General features: G+C 35.2%; 1 protein-coding gene across 2 annotated transcripts in view; it reads right to left on the bottom strand.

The window, feature by feature from the left end:
- Positions 1-12,450: 12,450 nt before the first annotated feature.
- CDH18 (cadherin 18) overlaps positions 12,451-26,888 on the bottom strand; it is a 1,599,127-nt gene continuing 1,584,689 nt past the window's right edge. For both annotated transcript variants that reach the window (XM_069101403.1, XM_069101404.1), the window contains one exon: positions 12,451-15,088. In XM_069101403.1, the coding sequence (XP_068957504.1) occupies positions 14,598-15,088 (491 nt within the window). In that variant the 3' untranslated portion in view covers positions 12,451-14,597. The remainder of the gene's footprint in view (positions 15,089-26,888) is intronic.

The following is a 26,888-nucleotide window of genomic DNA, read 5'->3' as shown; positions in this document are numbered from 1 at the left end:
GAAGGAAGGAAGGAAGGAAGGAAGGAAGGAAGGAAGGAAGGAAGGAAGGAAGGAAGGAAGGAAAGAAGGAAGGAAGGAATTGAAAGGATTCCTTCTTATTCTTGAAAAGTGCCATGTTCATTCCTCACTATGTTTTATTTCATTTTTTTTCATATTAATTCTTCCATCTACATGGCCTTTTCCATTTTTCTCTTCTTATTTAAATCTTAGCTTTATCAAACCTTCCGTGATGAGAAAATTTTCTCTTCTAAAAGCCTATGAAGTTTACTATCTTACCACTAATTTGTTATTCAATCATATAATACCTTGTATCACAACTTAATTTTTCAATATGTATACTACATGTCTTCCCATTAAGATCATAAAACCCTGCAGGACAGAGATTAAAGCTTCTATGCTTTTTAAAATTCTTCTCATGGACCAGAAGAATAGTGTTATGCTCATACTAAACACTCAGTAAAGGTTTTATAGGATTCAGAACTGGAAGAGACCTTAGAGATTGTATATACAAAACCTCTTATTTTATGTGAAGGGTGGCTTAAATCCTGGAAGGTTTATTACTGGCCAATTTGCATGTCAAAGTCACAGCTTTCCTTAACCATCATAATCTCATCATTTATATGGTAGTCCCAGAGAATCTGGGAAACACAGGGACATGACTCAGATAAACACATTTTGCTGGAATATAATATCCAAAAATGGCTTAAGAGGGAAATAAAGGACTACAATGAGGAAATGATTGTAAATAAATTGTGAAGAGGGGAGGAGGTCCTAACCCTAAGTCAGAGAATTGTGAATTGATATATTTCTTTAACTGAAATGAATTCCAAGTTAAGTTTAAGACAGGCCATTAAATGAATACAAGGTGTTAGAGAGATACTGATATGTTTGAGGTGTTAAATCCGTCATTAAGGACAAGACAGGCTATTGACCTCTATTCTGTGTCCCTGCATCAGTTAGGGGGAGGACATAGTCTAGTCATGTACTTGAAATGGTAAAATAATGAATTAGGCCTCACACTCGGCTGACTCAATAAAATCGAGGCATTGGGTTTCAGATGCCATTAGTCTTACTTTACTTTAAAAATACTCTGGACACAAGACAAGCATAGTCTGAAGCCTCACAGCTGTCCGGGACATCCCCTTTTGAACCCCTGCCTGTGTGGCTTTGATATCAAATAGCCCTGCTAAGTCATGGACTTTTGTTTTTAAACACCCTTTTGGTTGCTTTTAGATGGTAACGATGGCCCAAGTGTCACTGGATCATTAATGACAAGCACTGAGAAGAAAATAAATAAATAAAGCTACCACAGTGGCAATAGCAAAAGATGAACAGCAGCAACAATTTCATACAGAGCCACTTAAAAAAAATTACTGGGTTAACAAGACACATTGATTTTCCCCTTCTTAATAGCTGTTTTTGTATGTATGCTTTTAGAATCCAATTTTTCTTTATCTCTGTGAAGGATAATTGCGGTAGGAAGGAAAAAGACCTGGATCCTAAATAAAGTATGATCATCCTGTCTCAGACTAGTGTGGCTTTCAGCTTAGGATCAGTATGGAGTCTGAAATGAATGGAGTCTCCTAGGAAAGTACACCCCTCTGCCTGCCGTGTTCTCCTCCCTCCTTTTTTGTCTATTGAATTGCTACCCATCCTTTAAAGTGAAATTCAGATGTCAGTTTGTTAATCAACAAACATTTATTAAGAGTTATTGTGTGCCAGGCACTGTGCTTAGTGTTAGTGATACAAAGGAAGTAACAATAAAACAAAAGAAAATTAAAAATAAAACCTCAGAACGTTTCTTCGAGTATCTCACATTTTATTAGGGAGACAACATGTAAATAACTATGTGCACAGGAGATATATGTGCTGTAAATGAGAGTAAATCTAAGAAGGAAAATATTAGGGAGGGGGACTGGAAAGGTCTCCTGCAGAAGGTGGAATTTGAGCTTACTCTTTAATGAAACTAGGAAAGAAAGTCAATAGAGGTGATGAAGAAGATCATCCCAGGCATGTGAAACCATGTAGAGTCAGGAGACGAAATGTCACGTGTGAGGAATAAGAACATCAGTGTTGCTGCATTGGAAAGAATGCCAAGAGGAACAAAGCATAAGACGACTAGAAAGGTAAGGAGGGGTCAAGTTGTCAAGAGTTTTATAATGAAAACAGGAGGCATCATGTTTGATCCTGGCTCGTAGGGAGCCACTGAAATGTGTGAAGTTGGGCAGAGCACAGGCCAAACCTTTACTTTAGGAAGATCACTTTGGAAGCTGAGTAGAAGATAGGTCAGAGGGGGAAGAGGTTTAAGGCAGGGACCACAACCACAAAGCTATTAAAATGTCCAGCTATGAGTTCATGTCAACATGCAAAAGTGTTGTGACTGACTGGGTGAAGAGGATTGTATGTGACAGATATTGTGAAAGTAGAAAAGACAACTGACAATACATCAGATATCTGGGGGTAAATGCAAAAAAGAAGAGTCCACTCCAGGATAACTCTAAGATTGTAAGCCTGGATGACTGGGAGTATGGAAGAGCCATAAACAGGAATAGGAACGAGGAAAAAGCTAATAATTGTTTTGTTCCCATCTCACATAGTCTCCCTGTATCTCACTCCTTAGTAAAGACCATTTCCTCCTCTAAGATCAGATTGTTTTGACCACCTCCAATGAACTTGTCATGCATTGGAGTGTATTATAGATACTTTTGTATTTATTCTTCTACTGGACTGTAAGTTCTATGAGGGTAGGGAGTGAATCTTATATAAACTCTGTATCACCCTCAAGTACATGATAGTTCTCTGCATGGAAAAGGTGTTTAATAGGTGTTGATTGAATCAAATTTTCCATTTGAGGAATAGGAGCTAGAGAATTATGCTAAGGAATCTGGACCTAAAACATGCTTGGATATTTGGGGAAAATTTTACAATAGCCTTTGTGAAATCCCTAGATGTAAAGTTCTAGAACCACTCCAGTATAATTTACTCCAATTTGACAATCACTTATCAGGCATCAAATATGTATTAAGCACTGTTCTGAGGGCTGGAAGTGAAAAGACAAAACCAAAAATACTAATAAGAATGAGATTATTCTATTGTTGCTACATTTATTTACATTTTCACTTGTGCAATATGTATGCTATGGCCCTTTTGTCATTCAATCATGTCTGACTCTAATCCTGTTTGGAATTTTCTTGACAAAAACATTGGAGTGGTTTGCCATTTCCTTCCTTGGCTCATTTTGCAGATGAGGAAACTAGGGTCACACAGGATCACAGAGCTAGCAAGTATCTGAGACCAGATTTGAATTAAAAAAGATGGGTCTTCCTGACTCCAGGCCCAGCATTCTAACCACTAGGCCACCTAACTGCCTGCACAATTCCAAGGTATAGTAAATTTCTAGATAATATTCTTTAACATAAACTATCTTAAGAGACTTTCCTGTACTTTAAAAACATTCTAACCATAGAAAAGTTGTTTGACTTTTTTTTTATGAAACCATGACAATATTTAATTTTTCTCATGATTGTCAATATTGAGTAGAAAAAGCAGTAGAGGACAAAATCCTTCAGAAATAAACAATAACTGAATTAGATTATCACTATGTAGTACTTATATGATTATTAAATTAAAATAATAATGAATAACATTTTAAAATGCATTTGAATTTAAGTTCCTTACAGTAATCCTGTGAGGGAGTTTTTCTCTTCACAATGGGAAGAGAATAAGAATTTCATATAGCACGTATTTTGTGTTTGGCATTGTGCTAAACACTTCCTCACAACCCTGCAAGATAGGTGCTGTATCATTACATTACAATTGAGGAAACTGAGGCAAACATAAGTTAAGTGACTTGTCCAGGGCCACATGGTTAATAAGTGTCTTTAGTCACATTTGAACTCAGGTCTTCTTAACTCCATCTAATGCATCAGCTAACTGTCTCCCGTGGCCAAGAGATTCAACATTTGGTCTTTAGCCTCCTAGTGATGAGTTTAGCTTCCTTGTACTTACCTAAGCTGGTACTCAAGGAGTAGATGATAATCAGTGCCAGATATATGTGTTATTAACACTTTATACAATGAGAACTGGTATCCAATGAAGGGTTGCCAAAGGTTGCATAACTAATTTGCCATTTATCAATTTTTTACATGTAGATGTTACACTGAGTATTTTCTTAACTATTACTGTAGGAGAAATTCTTATGTGAATCTAAGACCAGAGAAAATTTTCTTCTACTGACAACTTCATTTAAATATGGGCATGGATGTCTCACTTCCACGTGGATACATTTAGATACTTAACTTTACAGGTTCTGCTTAAACTATAATGAACAAAAACTCAAGGTGGGGGTTGGGATAGAGTTTGTTTTAATAATAATTTATATTTCTACTATATAACATGCAAAATTTTTCAAAATAATAAAAATATTAGAATCATAATACTTGAGAGTCTGAGAGAACCTTAGATATTTCATCAGTTCTATCCATGTTATAGATAAGATAGCCAAGGCTCAGAGATGTTAAATGACTTACTCAGTATCATGCATCTAGTTAGTGGCAGAACCAATGTATTCTAAAGAGCTAGGTGGCATAGTGGATAGAATGCTGGATCTGTAGTGAGTAAAACCCAAGTTCAAATCCATCCTCAGTTACTTACTAGATGTGCACAAGACACTTGGCCTTGATGTGCCTTGGTTTTCCCCTCTGTAAAATGATGGTGTTAAATTTGATGACCTTCAACCTTCCTTCCAGCTCTGAATGTATGGTCCCAGACTAGTTCTACACCATGGTATTTCTCATCACATTATCTAACAGCTATGTAAAAATTGGGAAAGTTACTACCTGAATTTTGCAGATGAGAATCTGATAGTTAAGGGTGGTTAAATGGATACATTCAGGAATTGGTTTCCTCACTCTAGTTGGTTCTTCTCTGACTGTGTTCTCAATTGAGACTTGGGAGGCCTGAATTTTATGCCCATAGTCCTATCACTAACTGCATAGACTCTGCCTTCCAGTTTTCTCATTTGTAAATGCAAAGCTTTAGGCTTCTTACTATCTAAGATCTTTTTCCAGATCTAGAATTCTTTTACCTATGGCCCAATGCTCCAAAGTCTGGGTTTGTAAAGACTGGATTCAAGAAGAGAACTATTCATCTCCTTTGGTCAAATTATTGCCTTTGTCTCATTTTGCTCCCACCTAAAAAGCCCTTGGGAACTCCAGAATTTTCATTTGCCACTACCCAAAGTTGCCTCTGGAAATCTCAATGTAGGTCATATGTAGGTTTCCAGAAATGAGAGTAAAAAGGTTCTAGTGCTTGTTTAAACAATCAAGGTAACACAGGGGAACAGTTACATGAAAGCATTTATTTCACCCCAAAGATAACACAAAACAAAACAAAAATCACAAAGAAATAACTGAGGGCAGGAAATTTTAACTGTCCACAAAGATGAAACTAACAGAAATGATCCCTTAACCTACAATAGATTATAGCATTATCAAAGAGATTCTATGATACCATTGATTTGATCTGCTAATTAGTGCAAATTTATTAGTGCTGTGCTTTTTGAGCATGAATAGAGTAACAGTTGGGTCAGATCAGTGTTGTTCTATATCTGTAAAACCTCACTAAAAGCATAGCACAGCTAAAATGATGCCAATTAGCAGAATGTTAGTTAATACCAATCTTCCTGTAATGTTCTTTCTGATGTGTGCTCTAAGTGGAGAGATACCATTTAAGGGGGAAAAAAGAACACATAGAGCAACTTTCTAATTTGTAAATCCTTATTAAAGATTATATTCTAAAGAAAGTCAATTTTCAAATTCATCATTAGGGTTATTTGTCTTCCTTGAAGCTTGGACTAAGGCTATGTGGATATTAAGTTCTTTTTTTTTTCCTTGGGCTATCTTTGGAAAGAAGGAAAACAAGAATTAATATATAAGTTCTATAAAATATGGGTATATATAAATGTGTGTGTACATATACATCTATGTTTATGTATATGTGCCTGTGTTTGTGTATATGTATGTAAATAAGTATATTATAAGGAACATGAGATCTAATCACATAAGTAAAATGAAACATCATGTTGACAGGGAGATGATGGAATGTTTTTAAAATTCTAAATAGAATTTTTCTTTTATTAATTTTTGGGGAAGAAGAGCAGATCAAAGTCAATCAAAGGGTCAATCAAAGTGAGATTATTGATAGAAGAGAGTGTGTTGAATACCAAAACCATAGAAACAACATGAGAGACAAAACACACTTTATCTGAAAATCTATGAGATAGATGAATTGATGTTACATAGCATTGCAAAGTGCTTTTGTAAAATTACTAAAGTGAGGTGAGTAGAGGAAGGCAAGGAAAAGATACCTAGAGATGGATGAATGGAAGGAGAGAGAAAGGAAGGAAACAGAGACAGGAAATGAACAGAGGGAAACAAGAACATTCCAACAATACAGGGATCACACACACACACACACACACACACACACACACACACAGACTTTTGAGACTTGAGCAGTCCTTCCAATCATGAAACCAGAAAGTCTTCATTTAAAAATAATTTTACAATGAAACTTAATGGTAAATTATATTACACAATAGTTAAAGTGGATATACTGATGTCGCTGAAGTAACATTGTACAATATTCCTAGACTGCAGGAAAGAGAAGCTGATTGTCTAGCCAGGCTTTGGTGTCAAGAGATTTTCTGCTTACAAATATATGTGTGTGTCCAGGTAGAAATATGTCCATCCCAGGAGAATGCAGGGTCTTTGAGGACAAGGGATCATGTCTTCTGTTTGCACAGTTTGAACCCAGTAGGTACTTAATAATATGTTTTGAATTAAATTAAGATCCAGGTCACTGTTGCAATCCTTTTCCTGAGGCCTATTTGCCTTACTATGGCTCCTGTCTTCTATTTCTTTGCCAGATTTGGCTGTTAGGTCCTTACAGATGAGAAAAGTAATGAAATGCTTACAATCCCACAAGTAGAATTGAATTTATAGCTTGATTTGGACCCTTTTTTTCTGCACCTCAAATCCTGATAAAGAGCAATACCTCCTACTTTATAAAATTCTTGCAGGCTTTGTTTCCATTACATTTCCCAATGCTCATCTTTCATATAGATTTCCTTTTTATGACCCACGCAGCTCTAACATTCCATTGTTGATTCTAGAGGCTGCAGTCGGAGGCAAAATGGGTAAATTCTGAGCCAAGAGAAAGTTGCCATGGTCAAGTTACTCACATTAATTGCTACAACCACAACCCATTCTCTTCTGACTGATGCTACTGGTATGATAATAAAAATCTTTGACAACTGAAATATCCATACCTACCAAACTTCAAAGCCAAGTAAGAGCAAGATATGAACTGGAGATGACAGATTCAAAAGTTCTTGCATATCAACATGTTCACTTTTATGAAGTTTTCTTTTGTTATCCTAAAATAGGGTTTTTATATTTCTATTACGCATACAGCAAAGAAATTTCGTGTCACTAAACTTGGCAAAATGAATGAATATAGTACTCCATCATCTAGTGAAGCACGCTTTTCGTTTTTTTAAATAATCCTTCTATCAAAATATTGTTTTATTCCTAACACCTTCATTTATTAAAATAAAATTTAACAATATTGAATAGTAACATTGTCACATTGGATAGGCATCCCCAATTTCATGTCACAGAATACTCTTTTTTTTTAAGCGTATTGATTTTTGGGGGAGTGGAAATAGTTACTTGGAGGTACAAGGGAAAAAGCAAGAATAATCCTATTTTTTTCAGAGCCAGTCTTAATTATTGTCTTTCAAATGCATTGGGCTATTTTTGAACATGGGGTATATAGAGTTCTAAGTCTTGACTGTTCTAAAAGAATTTAACTTCTGTAGGAGACCTCTTTTCTCTATTTTATGCTTCCTTATTAGTTTGCATTTGATCTTAAAGTATATAAAATAGCTTATGTTTTCAACCCCATTACACCAAGGGGTTGCTCTGAGATATGCTCTATCCTGGAAAATGAAAGCCAAGTAACTCAACTAAATGTGATTAACCCACTAAGGGGTCTAAAAGCATCCTCCACCTGACATCAATTTTAACTTTCAACAGCATGCCTTTTCAACACTGTTTCCAGGGCAATCAGTGGTTGGTTTTGAATTGCTAAAGACTACCTTGGGTGAGTATCTCCACTAAATGGAGTAGAAATGTACTGAACTACTGAAAGTTAGACCCAAAGTAACCAGTCTTTCTGTAGAAACATGCTAAATGAGGTTCCTCTGGGAAAGCCCAAAGATGTCTCCATTCCTCAGTAGATTTCTCCTATGCTTTTAGTCCATGTCTAAAAGGGGCCAACAAATGCTATATTCTAGACAAGGGATTTGGGGAAGTCGTTCTTCTAAAGTCTTTCTTTCTAAAAGCACCATAAAAGGTATTTTCAGGAACAGATAAATTTTGTAACGTGCAACCCCTTCTGTGTGCTGGAACTATCTCAGTTATAATGTTTCCCTGGGCTCTGAACAAGCTTTCAAAGCGTTTGGGAGGTTGTCTAGTCTAAACACTTAACATTCCCTCTATGCACCTCCCTTACATTTGCTCAATTTTATTTAAGGAAAAAATGTATTCAGGTTGTACAGCATTGACATTGGCATACCTGTTCGTGATTTCCAGGCACTAATCAATTGAGGAGCAAAGAAAGAATGAATCCAAATTACAAAATATCAGAGTTGGAAGGAATATCAGAGGTCAGCAACCTCAACAACTCAATCTTGGACAAAAATCCTCTTTACAAAACGAGAGGAAAGCTCGTCTTTCCTTGGAGACTTTTCCTAAGTGGAAAACTTCTTTCTTCAACTTCTTCCTTTTTTAGATAGCTCTAATTCCTAGGGGGTTTTGTTTGTTTGTTTTCCAGGTAGCTATTTATGAAGGTCTGTACTAAGCACAAATGGGACTGGAAGTTCTTAAGCTCTTTTTTTATTTCATGAACCCACTTTCAAAATATTTTTAATGCATAAAATTAATAAGATTTTAAAGGAAAACAATTGTATTAAAATATATCTCATTTTTTTTAAAACAAATTAACAGACTCTACCCTGCCCACATGACACTTTAAAATCTATCATTGGGCTCCAAATTTGCCTGTGTACCCTTGATTAAAAACCCCTGAATTAGGAAGAAGGGAATGGAAGCAAATATATATTGCTGAGGTGCAAGTTAGAGGACTTGGTAACTGGGTATGAGAGGTAAAGAAGAGAAAAGATGCAATTATTATACCAACACAGTCAGTCAGAGAAGGGGTACAGAAGATAAAGTTCTGTCACTGGAGTCAAGAAAACCCGAGTTCAAATCCTTATTTCAAAACTAGCTATGTGACTCTGGGCAGTGTCACTTAACCTCTGTCTGCCTTGGTTTTCTCAACTGTAAAAATGGAATTCACTCCCAGGCTTGTTGTGAGAATCAAGGGACATGATATTGGCAAAACAATTTGTGCTTGGCACAAAGAAGGTACTTGTTCAATCCTTATTTTTATTTTCTTCCAACATTTAAAATGGGTGGGGGTTGGGGTGGGGTTAATGGCCATAAGTAGAAACAGAGAAGTCAGAAGGAGGATCAAGTTTCAGAATGAGAATAAATGTGGGTTAAGATTTGTGAAGTTTGATCAACCCTGGAATATTCATGTGCAAATATCCTATGACAGTTGGAAATTAAATTCTATATCTCAGAAGAAAAGACCTAGATTTGAAGGTTAATTTTCTGGAGGTGTTGTAGATGATCTTACCAATGTAAGTAGTACAGAAAGATAAAAGGACCAAGGGTAGAATTTTTGAAAGTGCCAAATGCCCACAAAGAGCTCAGAGTACCCTTCCTCCTGCTAAGTCAACTGTTACTATGCTCATCACTAGGAAAATAAATAGATGTTATCTCTTTCATGCTCTGTGTTAACTTGGTGATGTTAAATGAGTTGATTATATTTGCATAGTTTAATCTTTCACTTATATTTTAAAACACTAAACTTTCTCTTCACCTTCAAAATATTCTGCAGTTGTCAAATTGATACAGTTTCATTGTATAATTATATACAATTTACTTCAACAAAGGCTTACTTAATAATCTGAGTCACTGGAGAAAACCTAAATCAACCCTGAAAATGGCACCCTATTAGGTAACATTTTATCCTTTAAATTCATATACCAAGGGAAGTCTTGAAGCAGAAAGCCTGAACTGTTTTCTCCAGTGCTTGTTTAGGATCTGACTGATTATATCTAAATTTCTATAGGAAAAAAATATTTGGTATTAAACATAATCTTGGTTAGCAACACCTTGGATAAGAACTTTTCTGACTCAGGAGGTTCCATCTTCAGCAGGACTTCAGAGGCAATACATTTTTATTACATGATCAGAATAGATTTTATGTTTAGGATAAAAGTAAATTGATGACAAAGATATATTTCTTTAGACCCACAAATGTCAAACTTAAACATAGGAGTAGTGCTTAGATATACCCACATAAGTGTAAACCTATGCCCAAAGCTTAGTGTTTATGTCCATGGGTCACATGAAAATAAGTCTCATTAATCCCTTTGCTGACTTTTTTTTCCATGCATAGCAATTCAGAAAAATTTATATTTGTACATTTCAGTTAATTTTCAGCTTGTTAAAATGTGTCAGAACCCTCTGAAAAATAAGAAATATTAGTGTTTTCCTAATGGATAAGAAATAATGTAAAAAAACCTGGGTATTAAGAAATTCTTAGGAAAATGTCTTGGGAAAAGAGATTCATTGATTACAACTATATTATTTTTAATATTTCCATTAATGCAATCAACAGATTACAATAGTTCATGACAATGGAAAGCTCATTTCCTTGCCAAATATCATTTTAATGTCAATGGCTCAGAAACCATTAGTTGTTATAAACTTTTCTTAAAACAAAATGGGGAGGGGCAGCTAAGTGGCACAGTGAATAGATCACTGGCCCTGGAGTCAAGAGGACCTGGGTTCAAATGTGACTTCAGACACCTAACATTTACTAACTGTGTGACCTAGGGCAAGTCATTTAACCCTAATTGCTCTGGCTTCCAAAAAATACCCCCAAAAAAATGGGGTAGAGCATCAGCCCAGAAATATTTGTTTTGACCTATGAAAACATGATAGTGTTCTAGTCCTCTGTCAGGAAGAATATAGATATATTCATGTTTGTGGGCAGAGCACATGTGCTACTTCATGACCCCAGATTTCCAATATTTGAAAGTGTATAACTAGTGGAACAAAAGCAAAATAAAACAAAACAAAACTCTGAATGATCCTGATTCAGCATAGGCTTTCAAAGTTTGGCATGCTAGTTTCTGGGCATATGTGAAGGATTATAACATGAATATAAAGAGTCATTCCCAAAGGGGCTGTCTTCTTGTCAAGGTGTGTGTAAAAAGCTACATTAACATAATCAGAGCATGTGCACCATTAGACTATTCCCCGAAGTCATTGTATTTCTTGTTTGAGTGAGCTTTACACAGTAAAACACAACAGTATGTTGCAAATAATGATAAAGCAACACCTGGAAAGCTAAGACAGTGCAAAAAGCTAAATTACATTTTATTTCTCAGTCTTGAAACACAAATTGAAAATTATTCAAATTAAGCTTACCTACTTCCCAAACCTCAAAATTTTAATATATAATAGTATAGGGCAATTAAAAAATGCTAAGTCCAATAGTTTGCACAAGAGTAGAATCATAAAGTAGATTGGTGTTTATTGGTTTATTGGGATACTTGATTGGGGTTCATAAACTAGCAAAGGGGAAAAATGCTCCCTCTATAGCTTATACTCATTTGGTGGATATACAAGGGTTTCTCCCACTGTTCTGAAATACTTAGCTTTCCCCATTGCCAAATAACATAGACTGATAGTCCATGCCAACAAGCCTTTGAAACAATCTGGAGAAAATACAAGTTCAAAAGAAGTCACCTTAGGTAGGAGAAGGCTGAAATGGCATAATCTATTATATATATTTAGTTAACAACTCCCTACTCCTGATTGCTCATGATGTTGTCCCATGAATAATATATATTTTATGTTAAAAATATAAAGCCTTATTTATATGCTTGAATGTATGTGTATGTGGAAGCATCATGGGCCAGTCAGAAGTAGACAACTGCTCTGACCAAATATAAATAAAATAATACCTTACATTTTAATAGTGCTTTACAATAAACAAAGCACTTTCAGATGTTATTTGATCCTCACAACAACCCTGTGAGGTAGGCAGAATAGGTATTATTATCTCCATTTTGCAGATGGGGGAACTGAGGCTCAAAGAGTTTAAGTGACTTGCCCAAGGCCACATGACTCATAAGTATCAGAGTTGAGAGTAGAAGCCAGGTCTTTTAACTCCAAGACCAAGACGCTTTCCAACATATCACAGGTTTGCTTAGTGATGGGGGGTTAGGGATAGAATGCAGTGTGTGTGTGTGTAGAATTTTCCAGGGAGATTTTGCAAAGCTTGAATAATTAATTTATCAAAATATTGGGTTAGCAAAATATTTCATTAGGTCTAATAGGGAACTTCTGATATGTAAGGACAACCATCAGAAAACATTCATTTCTCTTAATATTCTTGGTGCTGTATACTGTTGCTATGGGTCATGCATTTTTGTCATGATCTGTAGTTTTTCTTATCTAAATACTTAATGAGGAGCAAGAGAATGTAGGACAGACTATAACTTGATCAAACAAATTCTAAAACATGGTATGGATTTGGTCGTGACAAATCCAACTTCATACTCTTGCAAAATTAAAAATCAGAGCATTCTGGATCTGAAAAGGACCTTAGAAGTCATCAAGCCTCAGACACAAACTATATATTTGTTGTTTTAATCTCATGATATTTACATCACTATCATTTAAATCTCTTCCCTTCCCCCCCAAAAAAATTAATTTGATCCTAGAGTTTGTCTGAACAAAATTATGTGGAATATGAATTGAGACAGATCATGAGGAGAGGAGGAATTCTGGTATTACTTGATCATTACCTCTTTTGACCAGATCCCCAGCTTATAGCTGAATGGAAATTTAGAGGCTATTTAGTCTGCATACTTTCAGGTCCCTTCCAATTCCAGGAAGCTCTGAAAACTAATTCCTAAATATTATGAAGACCCATTTGTCACTTATGTTATTAATTATCTTTATCAATTTTACAGTTACAATAATTTAATCATCTATATGAATTTGAATGACCTTTACATAATCCACAAAGATAAAATTCCTTTCTTTATTATTTCCTCTTTTATTTCCTCTTCTTGGCTTTAGTAAACTCATGACACTTGAAAATAAAAAAAAAAATTAAAAAACCAAATCACCAGGAATGGAAAGGACAGGGAAGGAATTAGAATATAAGAGAAGGCACCACGGGGATGAGAAGAGTACAACAACAAAAATATGAATGACTGCCAATTAAAGTTTGGTCCAACTAATATTAACTTTGCAGTTTGGAAGTTTTTCCTCTTTGATTACAGAAATTAGTGTTTTCTTTTAAAAATGCTGACTAGTTAATAAACATGAGGCCCACAGCCAATATCCTCTAATTATACTGATCATATTTTCCTCACCAGTAAACTTATTAGTCTGAAATAGAAATCTGTTTTTATGCTGTTTGATTCTCAGTACAGTGTGCAGTATAGAATTGGTTATTAGTCACTGAATCCAGGAAAAGAATTACTCAAACAGTTGCAGAGGTTAATATCTCCTTCTATTGTGATATTTCTTCAGTCTGCCCATGCCTTCTCAGCTTCACTGAGTATACAATATCTTTTAAATCTTTCATTCTATCTAAGGGAAAAAAGAAAATCTCCAGTTAGTGGAAGAAAAAAGGTAAAAAGAAAAAAAGGCAACAGAGACAACAGTCTCTGCCCTCTGCAACAGTGCACATTTGGTGCTCAGAAGTTGCATACATAACAGTATAGGCAGCAAATCCCCATGCTCCATCATTTTCTTATGGAGAGAAGAAGAGGGGAGGGCAAAAAGGAACTAGGCATACAGGTCCACATCATGGAAGCCTGGTGTTTCAGAAAGATTTCATTCAATTTAATTGAAAGCCCAGGTAAGATAAGAAGGAAGAGGTCTGCCATTTCAGCAGGGTACCAGCTAGAGTCAGTCTGGGCTTTCCCAAGTCATTCCAGAGAACTGGAAATACAAGGCTCACCTCCATTTAGTTGAACACTCCAAGGTACCATCTTTACAAACATTTCACATTAATTACTGGGAGTGTTTGCATTCATCTGCCTTCATATAGGATTAAGGTGGGGGAAAAAACATTCGCAAAAATATCGTTGTTTGGCTTATTTAGGGTATTGTTAATGAAACGGTACCACAGACTTTATTGAGCATTTAAAAAATATACACAAGGAACAATAGCTTCTTTTATCTCTGTATTTTCAAAATTTGACTTTCTTCCAATCAAAGAACCCAGTTTCACACATGAAAAGGGCACTTGTTTCTACAGTGACTGTGTGCAGGCTTGCTCAGTTCCCAGCACTATTGCCATCCCTTATCATTGCCATTACTTGAGCTTATATATCCAGTTGCCCAGGAAGCAAATTCCAAGAGTGCTCATCCCTAACTTGTTCTTTCCGATTCTAATTCTCCGTAGAGTTCAGCTAACTTTTTAAACTCTGGCCCCCAGTCACCAAGATAATTATAATCCTGGTCTGAGTGTGTAGTTGCTGAATCCAGGGAGCTGATGGACCCAGCTTCAGATCTATGACCCTCATATGCATATGTCTGTAGAGAGTCATAGGGAGGGACACTGGGGTCAAGGTCTGCCTCTGCCAGTCTTTGTTTAATAAATTCTTGAACGTCTATACTCTCAAGAGTGGATGAAGGCTGGTGTCGGGGTGTCAGCATCACTTCAGGTCGAACATCTCTTCTGTATTTGAGCTCCTCAGCAGCCGATGGGTTCCTGAGGGCTGTGATGTCAAAGGCTTCTGTATCTTCCTCCCCACCCCCTTCATCATCATAAGTGACAACATTTTCCCGCACGTCCTCCTCTGAAATGATCAAGGGCTCTTTCTTGCTGCGTCTGAGAGTGATGAAGAGAACCACAATTGCTGAGGAGAAATTGGAAGAAATTTCAGAATTAGGAAAATTAAAAGACTGAACTTTATATATATGGTCTAGGAATGAGAGAAAGTGGGCTAGGCTATCAGTTTGTTATATTTTAATAGATCTTACTTAGAGAGATAATCCCAAAGTGGCAGGGGAGTGGAGGGTGAAAAAAAAAACCCAGAAAACTTCGACTTTTCTTTGTTTCTCAATTTAAAATAGAAGGCTTTCATCTTCTTTTTTCTTTCTTTCCTCACTTCACCCTCACAACTTACATGTCATAATATAATTCAGTAGTTCTTTGTTCTATAAGAACATCTCATGAGAATATGTAAACATATGTAATACAAATAGACCCTCTTCTCCCCCACCTGCCACCCCACCCCCAGCTGTGGCTAGTAATAACTAGGAGGGACAGTAAATATAAGGCTATGCTTGAAGTCAGTAAGGCATAAATTCAATTCTGGATTCAGATACTAGGTGTATGACCCTGGGCAAGTCACTAAATGTCTGTTTGCTTCAGTTTCCTCAACTATAAAATGGAGATTATAATAATAGCACCTACCCACTAGGGTTGTTGTAATGATTATATGAAATAATATCTGTAAAGTACTTAGCACGTTACCCAAAGACTTAACCTTAGTACTATATAAATGTTAGTTGTTATTTATCTAAGATTTGTCGTTTATAAAGTACTTTCCTCACAATCACCATATGAGGTAGGTAACATAGATATAATTACCCCATTTCACAGATATAGGAGATGAGATGCCCAGAAGTGAAATAATTTATGTAGAGGAACCAAGCTAAGAATTGAGAAAGGACTCAAACCCAGGTCTTATGACTATAACACAACTGCTTTTATAAACTATGCCATGAGGCCTCTATAGGAATGTAAAGTAACCTGAGTGGATTCAGATTTATTCTGATGTGGAAGTTGATATTGAAGTCAGGTTTATCCAGGAGCAGCAAACTGATTTATGGACATAGGAGGTTTATTTGTTTGTTTTTGTTTCTAAATTAATTTCATGATGTCTATGGCAAGGCAGAGGAAAGAGTGAATCCATACAATAAGGTTTCTAGAATAACTCCTACTGTGCAGGTCATGTGGAACTTGAGTAATAACTGTATTGTATATTGTACTATATTGTAATAACTATATTGTATTATATACATATGTTGTATATATACATATATAATATTATATATTATATGCATGTATTGTATTATATACATAAAATATATGTATTGTACTATATTGTAATAACATATAAACATATGTATATATAAATAAAATTAATATTATACATGTACATAAGTATGTATGTATATGTACATATAGTAGCAGACAAAGATAGTATAGCTCAATGAATAGAGAGCTGGCTTTGAAGTCAGGAAGATTTAGGTACCAGAACCACCTCTGACAAATACTGACTGTGTAACCCTGAGCAATTCCCTTAAACTCTCAATTCTCTAGGCAGTTGTCTAAGATTGAGATGCAGAGATGGCACACTGGGAGAAGGTATTTCTTTACCTGGAGTTCCCTCTGCAAAATGAAATAGTAGGGACAGTGCTTATCCTTATATGACTAAAACTAAGGCTATATGACAAAGGCAAATATTGGAGCTCAATTTAATTATTTCATTTATTTCCTTATGGAGGCTTACTGACATTACACATTTATACTCCCAGCTGATAAATGGATAATCCACTCAGGCCTGATTATACATAGGAAGCAGAGTCTAGACCTCTATATCTAGCAGCAGGCAGAGGGATGCAAAACAAAACAACAACAACCAGGCTTCGAATCATAGAGCCCATGTTAGAATGCTAGCTTTGTAACTTTCTACTTATCTATGTGACTTTGGGCAATAGGTAAAATAAAAGGTTGGGACTAGTAGCCCTTGATGTCTTTATAAGGTCTAGATCTTGATCCCATGTGCTTTCCATCTTCATGTCTATCATCATAAACCATCTCTCTCCTACTTCCATCCCATTCCTCTTCACCCTCTTGGAATAGCACAGTCTGAAATTCCCACATCCCCAATTCTCAAAGTTACAGGGTGAAAGCACCACCTACAGAAACAAATGCTACTTGTCCAGGAGGAAAGGAAAACAGTGTTTCATTATTTGTTATTTAACTCTTAACTTGGCAATTAACTAATAAGCATTTCATGAGCAACTGTTATGAACCTGATATTACACACAAGGAACAGAATAAAAGGTTATGCGGATAACCTCATCCTCAAGAAATTTAAAAACAACCAGGCAAAAAAAGTGAAAACAAAACAAAGCAAACAAACAAATAAAAGAATAAAAAAACACCTTTGTCAGTCCTAATTGGATACAAAAAGAAATGTAAGTGTAACCAAAAGACTTTATGGAAGTGGGAGTTTGGGGAAAGATTGCTTCCTGTTTTGTTAGATATTTTAGGCAACTGGTGGTGCAGGGGATAGAGCTCTGTGCCTGGAGTTAGAAAAACCTAAGTTCAAAACTGCCCTCAGATATTTACTAGCTGGTAAGATGCTTTAACCTCTATTTGCCTGTGTCCTCAACTATAAAGTGGGAATATAAAATACCTACCTCTCAGAGTTATTGTGAGGATCAAATTAGATAGTATTTTAAAATGCTTAGCAGAGCGCCTAGCACATAATAGGTTGTATATAAATGCTTATTTTATTTTCCCCTTATGTATTCCTCTCATAAGCATCAGAAAGAATCCAAAACCTAATGTAGAGAAAAGAACATAGGAACCTACTTCTATATTTGTGATATGACTAAAATATTCTCCTGAATGCAGTGCTTATGTTTCATAGAGAAGATTCTATACAGCAATTTTTCTTTAGCAAGATTGTGAAAATCCTAGTGCCATTTGAGGTATACAATAAATGTATACATGACTGTATAGCTTAGGGAATGGCCAGGTACCAGAGAGCCCTGACATTTACATTTCAGTTAAAAAGTAAAATACTTCAAAAACTCAAATAGCATCCTGAAGCTAACTCATTTCATTCTATCTGCTGATTTAGATTTATCACCTACTATATTTCTCAGGCTACAGTTATGATTAAATGAGGAGGCTGTTCTAGATTGCAACACCTATTTCTGCTGACTATTTAATTTATTGTAGTACAACATTTCTCCTTCATTCAATAAATCAACCACTTTCTACAGAGAAGATATGGTTGGTGGTTAATGTCAAAAGGAGTAATGGGAGTACACAAAGAAGTAAATGAGGTCAGTGGAATTTTAAAGGGTATAGAGCTAATTTAATGTCAATCATCAAGGTTTGCTGGTATTAGACATGATATCCACAGTATGGAACATTACAGGGAACTTTAGTGATCATCCAGCCATAGGATCTGGCCCAGGCTTTTCATTTATTTTATAGGTTAGAAGACAGAGGCTCTGAGATAATAACTTCCCATATACTTAATGGAAATTAAGATGTGACATGAAAAAACATATTAAATGAGTAGACCAATAGCTAGCTATAAAAGAGTCCTTTAATAAAATGAAGAATTAATTTATGCTAAGAAAATGAAAAAATATAGGATGAGAAACATTCTTAATATGCTATAATGTATGCAACTAAAGTCAAGATCTCTCATTCTGTGAAAAATAGGTGTAATTTAGAGATATTCCCAGTGAAAACAGGTATAAAACAGGGTAGTCCACTATCACTATTTCTATTTCAGATTTTTTACTAGTGCAAACAAAAAAAAATGTCATGCAAAAACTAAGTGAATAAATATTGATCATACTGAGGCTAAAATACCTCTTTTTGCAGAAAATGTGCTTTCACATATATTTTTAAATACAAGAAACTCAACAACTAAAGTTAACTAAAGAATTAAATGTCTTCATCAAGGTATCAACATTACAGATAAAAACATAAAAATCATCTACATTTTATGTCACTAACAAAATTCAAGTAAAATTAATATAAATTTATTATTTATAACCAAAATAGTTGTAACCATATATTTTGGCTTTAACTTTCTGAGAAACAAATATAAAAAACAAAAGCTAAATGATATTGGCAGATAAAAAGGACTTGAATAACCAGAGTACTAGTGATTGAAGATGGCTAGGTTGAGTTAATAGGATAAAAATGGTAATCTTTCCAGATTTATGTCTAATTTTAACACAAGTTCAACTGTTATACATATTCTATAAAAATACTAAGATACAAGGATAATGAAATATATATATATACACTGTACATGTGGATGTATATATGTATATATGTATATATATATATATACGTATGCATATATATTAGCAAAAACATCAAGGAGAGATAAGAAAAATGAAATAGAAATAACACAATTAAAAGTTAAAATATTCAAAATAGTTCACTACTTTAAATATCTAATGTTGGATAAAAATAAATCAATGGTAAAGAATATGAATTTAGTTAGAGATGCAAGATTATTAGATAAACTCAGTTATAGAACAAATTTTAAAAGGTGTCATTATTTAATAAAGACTGTCAAGAAATTTGAAAGTAAAATGGTAAAGAAAGACTTGAGATCTGCATCTGATACCATATTTCAATACTTCTATAGATCCATGGTATCAGTGGCAGCATAGGCACTGTCTCTAAAGTTAGAACTCACTCACACCTTCTCTTCCTGGATGAGTCTTGTCCATATCCTCTTGGACAAGAGTCAAATACCCATAAAATGTATTTGAAGACTTCCTTCTAGATCTTTCCAGATTCCTTGGCTCTCAGTCTGGCCATTGGGTTATCCATCTGTGATCTCTTGCTCTTGCTGCATAGCTAGCTCACTCCCTTTTCTAATTATTCATGTTCTGGATGATATATTTTACATAACCTCCTCCACAGATACTGTCTTTGGTAAGATAGTGTAGTCTATTTCTATCAAACATATATCTTTCATTGTCCTTTGAGTCATTCACATCTTTTGTTTCTTTAAGAAACTGAAAATAAAATGTGTGTATGTAAATCAAAAATAAACATTAGGATTTTGTTTCCTGGAAAACTTTCCCTAAATTATGAGAATATGGGACCTGCTTTGGTCATTTATAAAAACTTGGTCATTCTCTTTTTATATTAAGTTAACTTTTACTATGTATATATCTTCTAATAAATCTTTTTCAGAGATGAAAATGTTACCACACGGGATAGGGGCTGTTGATGTGCAATCATCTTTTGTGTTTCTGTTTTTTGTTTGTTTTGTTGTGATTGTTGTTTTTGGTATAAGTATTGTAACATCATGGATTTACTGAAGAACTAGAAAAGGACTTAGAAAGAATGAGTTTCCCCCCTCCCACACACCCCCTTCATTTTACAAAGGGCACACTGGTAGAGTGGATAGAGCACCAGATCTGGAGTTAGGAAGATCTGAGTTCAAATCCAGTCTTAGGCACTTACTACATCTGTGATTCTGAGCAATTCACTTAACCCTGTTTGCCTCAGTTCCTCATCTATAAAGTGACATGGAGAAAGATATGCCAAACCACTGTAGTATCTTTGCCAAGAAAATCCCAAATGCAAGGTTACAAAAAATCTGATATGACTCAACAACATCTTCCAAACGAGGAAACAGTTTCAGAAAGATTAGGTGATTCAAAGGTTACTGTGCTTCAGAAACAGAATTTAAGCCCAGGCACCTTGAATCCATATCCCTTGCTCTAGGATTTCATTCAGTCACTTTGTAGAGTGTATCCATTCAGATAATTCAGAAAGTAAACTACTTTGTTTTGACATCATTAGCTCCAATGTAATTTCTTCTTTGTGTACCTGGAATGGTCCATCTGCTCTTCTGGGTTTCATTTCCCTTAACTGCCATTTCCGCTTCCTCACAAAGTTATCTGGGATATGCTAGAGTACAAATGCTAGTCTCATTATCAATCACAACACCATAGCTTTAGAGACAAAAGGGACCTTAGATCTCACACGAGACTTTCTTTAGCCTCGTTCTCCTCTCCTTGATTCTTCACCTTTTTTTTTTTTTTATGAAAGGGCATTCCTCATAAATTTCCACTGTCCTTTTCTGTAACATTTTGCATAGGAGCATATATTCCAAACTAATGCTGTCCTCAAATGCCAATGTCCCTCTGCCAGACATAGATCAAGTATTTACTTTTTTTTTGATATCATGAGTTTTTTTTTATTTTTGCCTCTTGCTTGTACCAATTACTTTATATCATTAAATATGATAATTGCTGTAAATGTCTATTCATTCACTTATTCCCTTTTTATTTGTTTTCAATAGGTTGCTTGAAGAAATTAGGTTTAGACTGCTGGCAATTCTATGTGGTTATCTTCTAAAGTTAATCCTTATTTCTAGTTTGATGTTGACTTTGTTGCTCTAATTGGTCATTTTTTTAGATTGCACTTATACTGCTTATTTAAAGATAACCCACTCAATCCTAACTAGTTGCTTGATATTTGTTGAACTACATTGTTTCAGGTTTCATTGTATTTAGTACCTTCTGACTCCCTTCTTGGAGAAAGGATTTATGATATTAAACTGCAATGCATGTTGAGAAAAAACAACTATTTTCATTATGTTTATTATTATTTCATTTTCCTTATTGTTCATCAGGAGCACTGAAACTTGAGATGATCCATGATACCATGTTTCTTGTTACCTTTGAGAACATGATGAAACTGACTTTATCAACCACTTTGTTTACTTCTCCAAGAAAACACAAATGCCATACTTCCTTTTAGCTCTCTTTCACAGTTTAATTTGTAGAATGTTGATCTTAATATTGTTCAATTCCTCCGGAAGTATTCAACTTTCTAATCACTGGACTGGCATCTCATATATTAGGAACATGAAATAGATGATTAGGCCGTTGTTTTACCCCAATAAGTATTAATCAGATAATGATTTTATAAGGACAGTGATCATTAGTAATTATTAACATTATTCTTATTTATCAATATTATTATCAATTATCAATAATTAGTCAATCAACTAATACGTGTACATTCAGGAATAATTTAATATTAATAGGATGGATTTTTTTCTTATAAAAGACCCCAAACTCTTATAAAAGGCTCCAAACTGTATATTTCATAATCAAAAGTTTACTTATTATTAAGTTCATTTGTTTAATCGTAGGAGGTCAACTAAAGGACCTCCACCCCTTTTCCCTACTGATCAGGGGACCAAGTCCAGTAAGACAGAGGTGATAAAATGATATGGAAATTGTCCCAGGCATTTCATTGCTTCTTTACCCTTTATCACCCCTTTATTGCTCACCATAGGGAGATGGCTATGAGAATTTGGTCAATGAGTGATATTATTTGCTGGCCTCTGGCCTACCTTTCTACTGGTCTATCAAGCCATGTAGATATTTTCCCATGTAGATATTTTTACATCTGTTTATCAACCCAGCCCATATGTCTGCTTAATATCTTGGTGGGACCTCCTGAAATGTTAAAATAAGTCTGGCAAGGTCCATTCATTAGCCCATTTGTTAACCCATGAAACTCTTTATTTTAGGTAGACCCCATTGGAGGGTCAAGGGCAAGGTTTATCCACCAATAAGATGGTATTTTTAATTTACTTCATTTGTATTGTTTGGAGACTAACAACTATAAAACTGAGGCCCTGTAGAAAAGGGGCATCTCAAATTGTAAGGATGATATGAGTTCCTATTCATTAAAGGGGTTCAGGTCCCCTTAATAAATTATTATTTACTTTGAGTTCTCCTTCAGTGGTTTTTCTTGCAGATTGGATATTTTGGGGCACATAATCAATAGTTAAATCAATATTTATAATTCTCTAAAAACAGTGATCCTCAACGTATTCTATCACCTTTTTACTACTCTACTAATTTCATTACAAAAATGTACAAGTCTCACAGAATGAGAGGACAAAAATTGGTTGCAATCTGAATCCTAGAGGGGAATGCCTACCACCCTAGGGAACACATGGACATCTAAATATAAAAGTGGAGAAGGGGGAAATGTTAACTTAACTCTCTTTTCCTCAAGAAAAAAAAAGGTAAATTCTTGAAAACTGTAGCGACAACCACACTGGCATACCCAGGATGACTGCTAGTACAGCTTCTTAGATCTGCTTTACTAGGAAAGATAGCTCTTTAAGCGGTAAACAATCTTTTTTAATCACATTCACTAGTTCAGGGCAAAAGTCAGCATGCTGAACTTCAGAGAAAATACAAATAGAGAAATAATGACCAATAGACAGGGTTCTGACTGCCTGAATCAACTATACACATTACATGCATCCCTGGATCAAGAAAGCCTTTATATCTGAGCAGAGAGCTCCGAACATAAGGTCACTCAAAATCTTGACCAGGGAATCACAAGATCCTTCTCACAAGAGAGCCCCCAAAGCAAAATATCAACTCAGAGTATATATACACTTCTCAGAGCCAGGAAGCATCACAATGCTCTCAGCGCTTAATTAGAAATTAGCAAAAGGTGTGAAAGCTCCCTATAAGCAAGCCTCCCCTAAGCAAGTTTTCCTTAATGAGCTCCACCTGAGTTTTATTAATGGGCAGGGAAGATCTTAAATCCCATTAACATTATGAAGACAAAGGGGGTGAGTTTGATTATAAAAAATTATTTTTTTTACAAAATAATTATATATACAGAAAAAGAAACCTATCATTAATAATGATGACAGTAATAATTGACTGACATATAATGTTCTATTTCCACAAATGATCTTATGTACACTATTTTACTTGAAAAGTATAAAAGGCCTTTGAAATAGGAACTATGGGTTTATTTTTCTCTATTTTAGAGAGTTAAAAGTGTGTATTCATAGATAGTATCAGAAGTAGAATCTGGGCCCAGGTCTCTCTAATTCTCGTCATTAAATTCATTCAACAAACATTTATTAAATGTACAAGGCACTATACTATTTATGAAGGATACAAAGACCAAAACAAAATAGTCCTTGCCCACTGCTTATATTCTACTGGGATATGCAAAATGTACACAGATAAGTTAATGTAAATTCATATACAATGGGAATCCAAAGCTATTGGGGGTATGGTGAGAAGACAATGACAAGTGAGGGGCCCAAGAATGACATTCCACACTTGTCCTAAGTCTGGAAGGGAACTACAGAATCTAAGATTCAAAGACAAGAAGAGAGGAAATTTCAGACATGAGGAACCATCTATGCAAAAGGAAGGGAAAGGATATGAAATGGCTCCTATGGGAAATAGAATTGGATTCAAAGCAATATTGTTCAATAAAAGCAATTTTTAAAAGATAAGGAGTTCATAACTGAGCTACCTTATTCTTGTTGACCCATAAAGATAATATGACATCAAAGATATCAGAGATTCTCTCCAACCTGAGGGAAATAAAGTAATGAGCACATCTGGAAGGATTCTACTGCTTTGTTTTTCTGTGACCTTGCCACAGGGACCCGCTGGCCATCAGCATAAAATCACCAATGTAGTATAGAGGACCATGGCATATGGGACTATAGGTTAGTGAAGTAGTGTACTGTGTGTACTGCATGGGGAACTGGATTAAAATCCCACCTCTGACACATTCTGACTGTGAGACTGAACAAGTCACTCAACTACTAATTGAAATGGCTGAAGGACAACTTCTGATCTGCATTGCTGACTTGCTCAAGAGGAATTCTCTGCATTAATGAAAACAAAGCCCTCAACCCACTCTCCCATTAAAAACCAACCAAACAAAACAAAGCAAATATGGGTTGAGGGGGGAGAGTGTCTCCATTTCATCATTTATACAAATGGAAAAATGTAGTCTTCCTTACAAACTAAATAAAAGAAAAAGCAAAGTGAAAAACCAAAACAAAATAGAAAAAGAGGCTTCTTTGTGAAAGCAAAGAAAAAAGGATTTGAACAGGCAGAGGAGAATGGTCTATGCCATAGGTTTGGAGAGAAGAATGTGATGTGACAAAGAAGAAAAAGGATAACTGAAAAGATAGAGCTAAATAAGAGATATGAGGATATTTCCATAGAGAAAGAAGCAGTTGTCTGTCCTCTAAAGAGTGATGAAAAAAACTATTGCTACTGCCAGGAACGATATCATCCACTAAAGGTCACAGGAAGAAGAGACAAATAGGGGTACTTGGTGACTCCCTGAGATAAGGGGTAAGCAAGTAGCTATTCATTAATCTGATAACAATGAGAGATGTGTAGTTTTCCTAAGTCACTGATGCATGAGGAGACAGAGAAGCTTCCCAAACCATCAGATTAGAGGACTATTATACACTTGTGGTGACTTAGGTGAGCATAAATGACACTACCAAATAAAGCCTAGAAAATATCTCTAAAGATTATGAAATTTTTGGAAAGAAAATGAAGACTTTAGGTCATTTTCTTTAGAGTTCTTATTTGAAGTCAGGTTCTTTTGAAGAAAAATGCAAATTGAAAAAGATGATTAGGAAGGTGGTGTCAGAGAATGATATTTGGGTGTCTGTTCTGTAGTTTAAAATGCATAGGGATCCTGTTAAAGGATGGGGTGCACTTAGTGGCTGATAAATTCATATTTGGGGATCAGCAGGGTCATGGAAAGACCTAAGTTACTCAAAAAGGAATAAGTAAGATAAATGAGAGGGAAGAAGTACAGAGGTATTGGAATCAGGAAAAGGCAAACAAATTCTGAAGGATTTCTCCTAGCTCCCTGACTGGTTGTAGCTGATTGGATTATGAATTGCAAAAGACCTAAAGTAGCTGAAGGCTTTGATTTTTCCATATCTGGGGTCGAGATATCAGGGAAGCTCCAAAGTGAAACTATATTGTAATTGAATACCAGAATGTAGTAGTAGAAAGCAATAATCAGCTAAATAGCCATAAAAGAGTAGAAGTATCTAGTAAAAAGTAATGTGATGATATTGCATGATGACTGTCAAGTACAAATTACCCCTGACTATGTATGTTCTCTGGCCACAAGTGTTGCTTGCATGAATGACCCTTCACATGAGTTATTTGGCCACACATGTTACTTACTTATGTCTCCTTTTGCAATTGTTTCCTCATCACAAATATTTTCTGTGTGTATCACCAACTTATGGAAGTCATGGAAGTATATATGGAGTAAGTATATATGGTGGAATCTTTATGGTTACTTATTTTGCTAAACTGTTTGACAAAATATCTTTTGTTTTACAATATTATGACTTCCACTTGGTCTAGCAAGACAAAAACAAAACAACACATAGACTAGAGCTCATGGGCTGGTGTCTTAGCTGGATACTGATTCACTAATGCAAAATTGGGATAGCTTTCTTTGAACCTTCATGCAGGAACTATGTGCTACACTTTGAATGTTAAGGTATTTATTTGCAAAAGCAAGTAATTCCATTTTGTTTATTAAATGATTTTCAAAAAGAAAAAAAGACATTTTATCCCACATTTTGTTTTCTAATTAGTCTTTTCTAAAAAATTCTTCTGGTATTTGATAAAGTATTGAAAATCCATGACATTGTAATATCCTAAGGTGAAATACTTATAGAGTTTTAGAGATTTATGGGTCCCAACAGATCAACAAGTTTAATCTGCCCCATCATTTTATAGACAAGTAAATTGAACCCCATGAAGGATAATGCTTTAATGGAAGCACAGTGTGCATAATGAGAGAAGTAATATTCTTGCTCTACTCTGGCTTGGTCAAAAAACATCTGTGCTCCATTTTCTATTGCCATTTTTCAAAAGGCCATTGTCAAGTAATATTGTATCCATAAATAGGTGACCAGGAGAGTGATGGGTTTCTAAATCACCTAATAGAAGGTTTAGTTAAAGAAAATGAAGGCATTTTTACTGAAGAAGAAATGACTAGTGGTAGAGAATGCTAACAGCTTT

Source organism: Petaurus breviceps, unplaced genomic scaffold (genome assembly GCF_028583685.1).
Source record: "Petaurus breviceps papuanus isolate PSGF00001 unplaced genomic scaffold, PetGlider_PUasm1.0 47, whole genome shotgun sequence".
In the NCBI taxonomy this organism is placed as follows: Eukaryota; Metazoa; Chordata; class Mammalia; order Diprotodontia; family Petauridae; genus Petaurus; species Petaurus breviceps.
The sequence above is the reverse complement of the archived record's forward strand: the minus strand, read 5'-3'. Positions and strand labels throughout refer to the sequence as shown.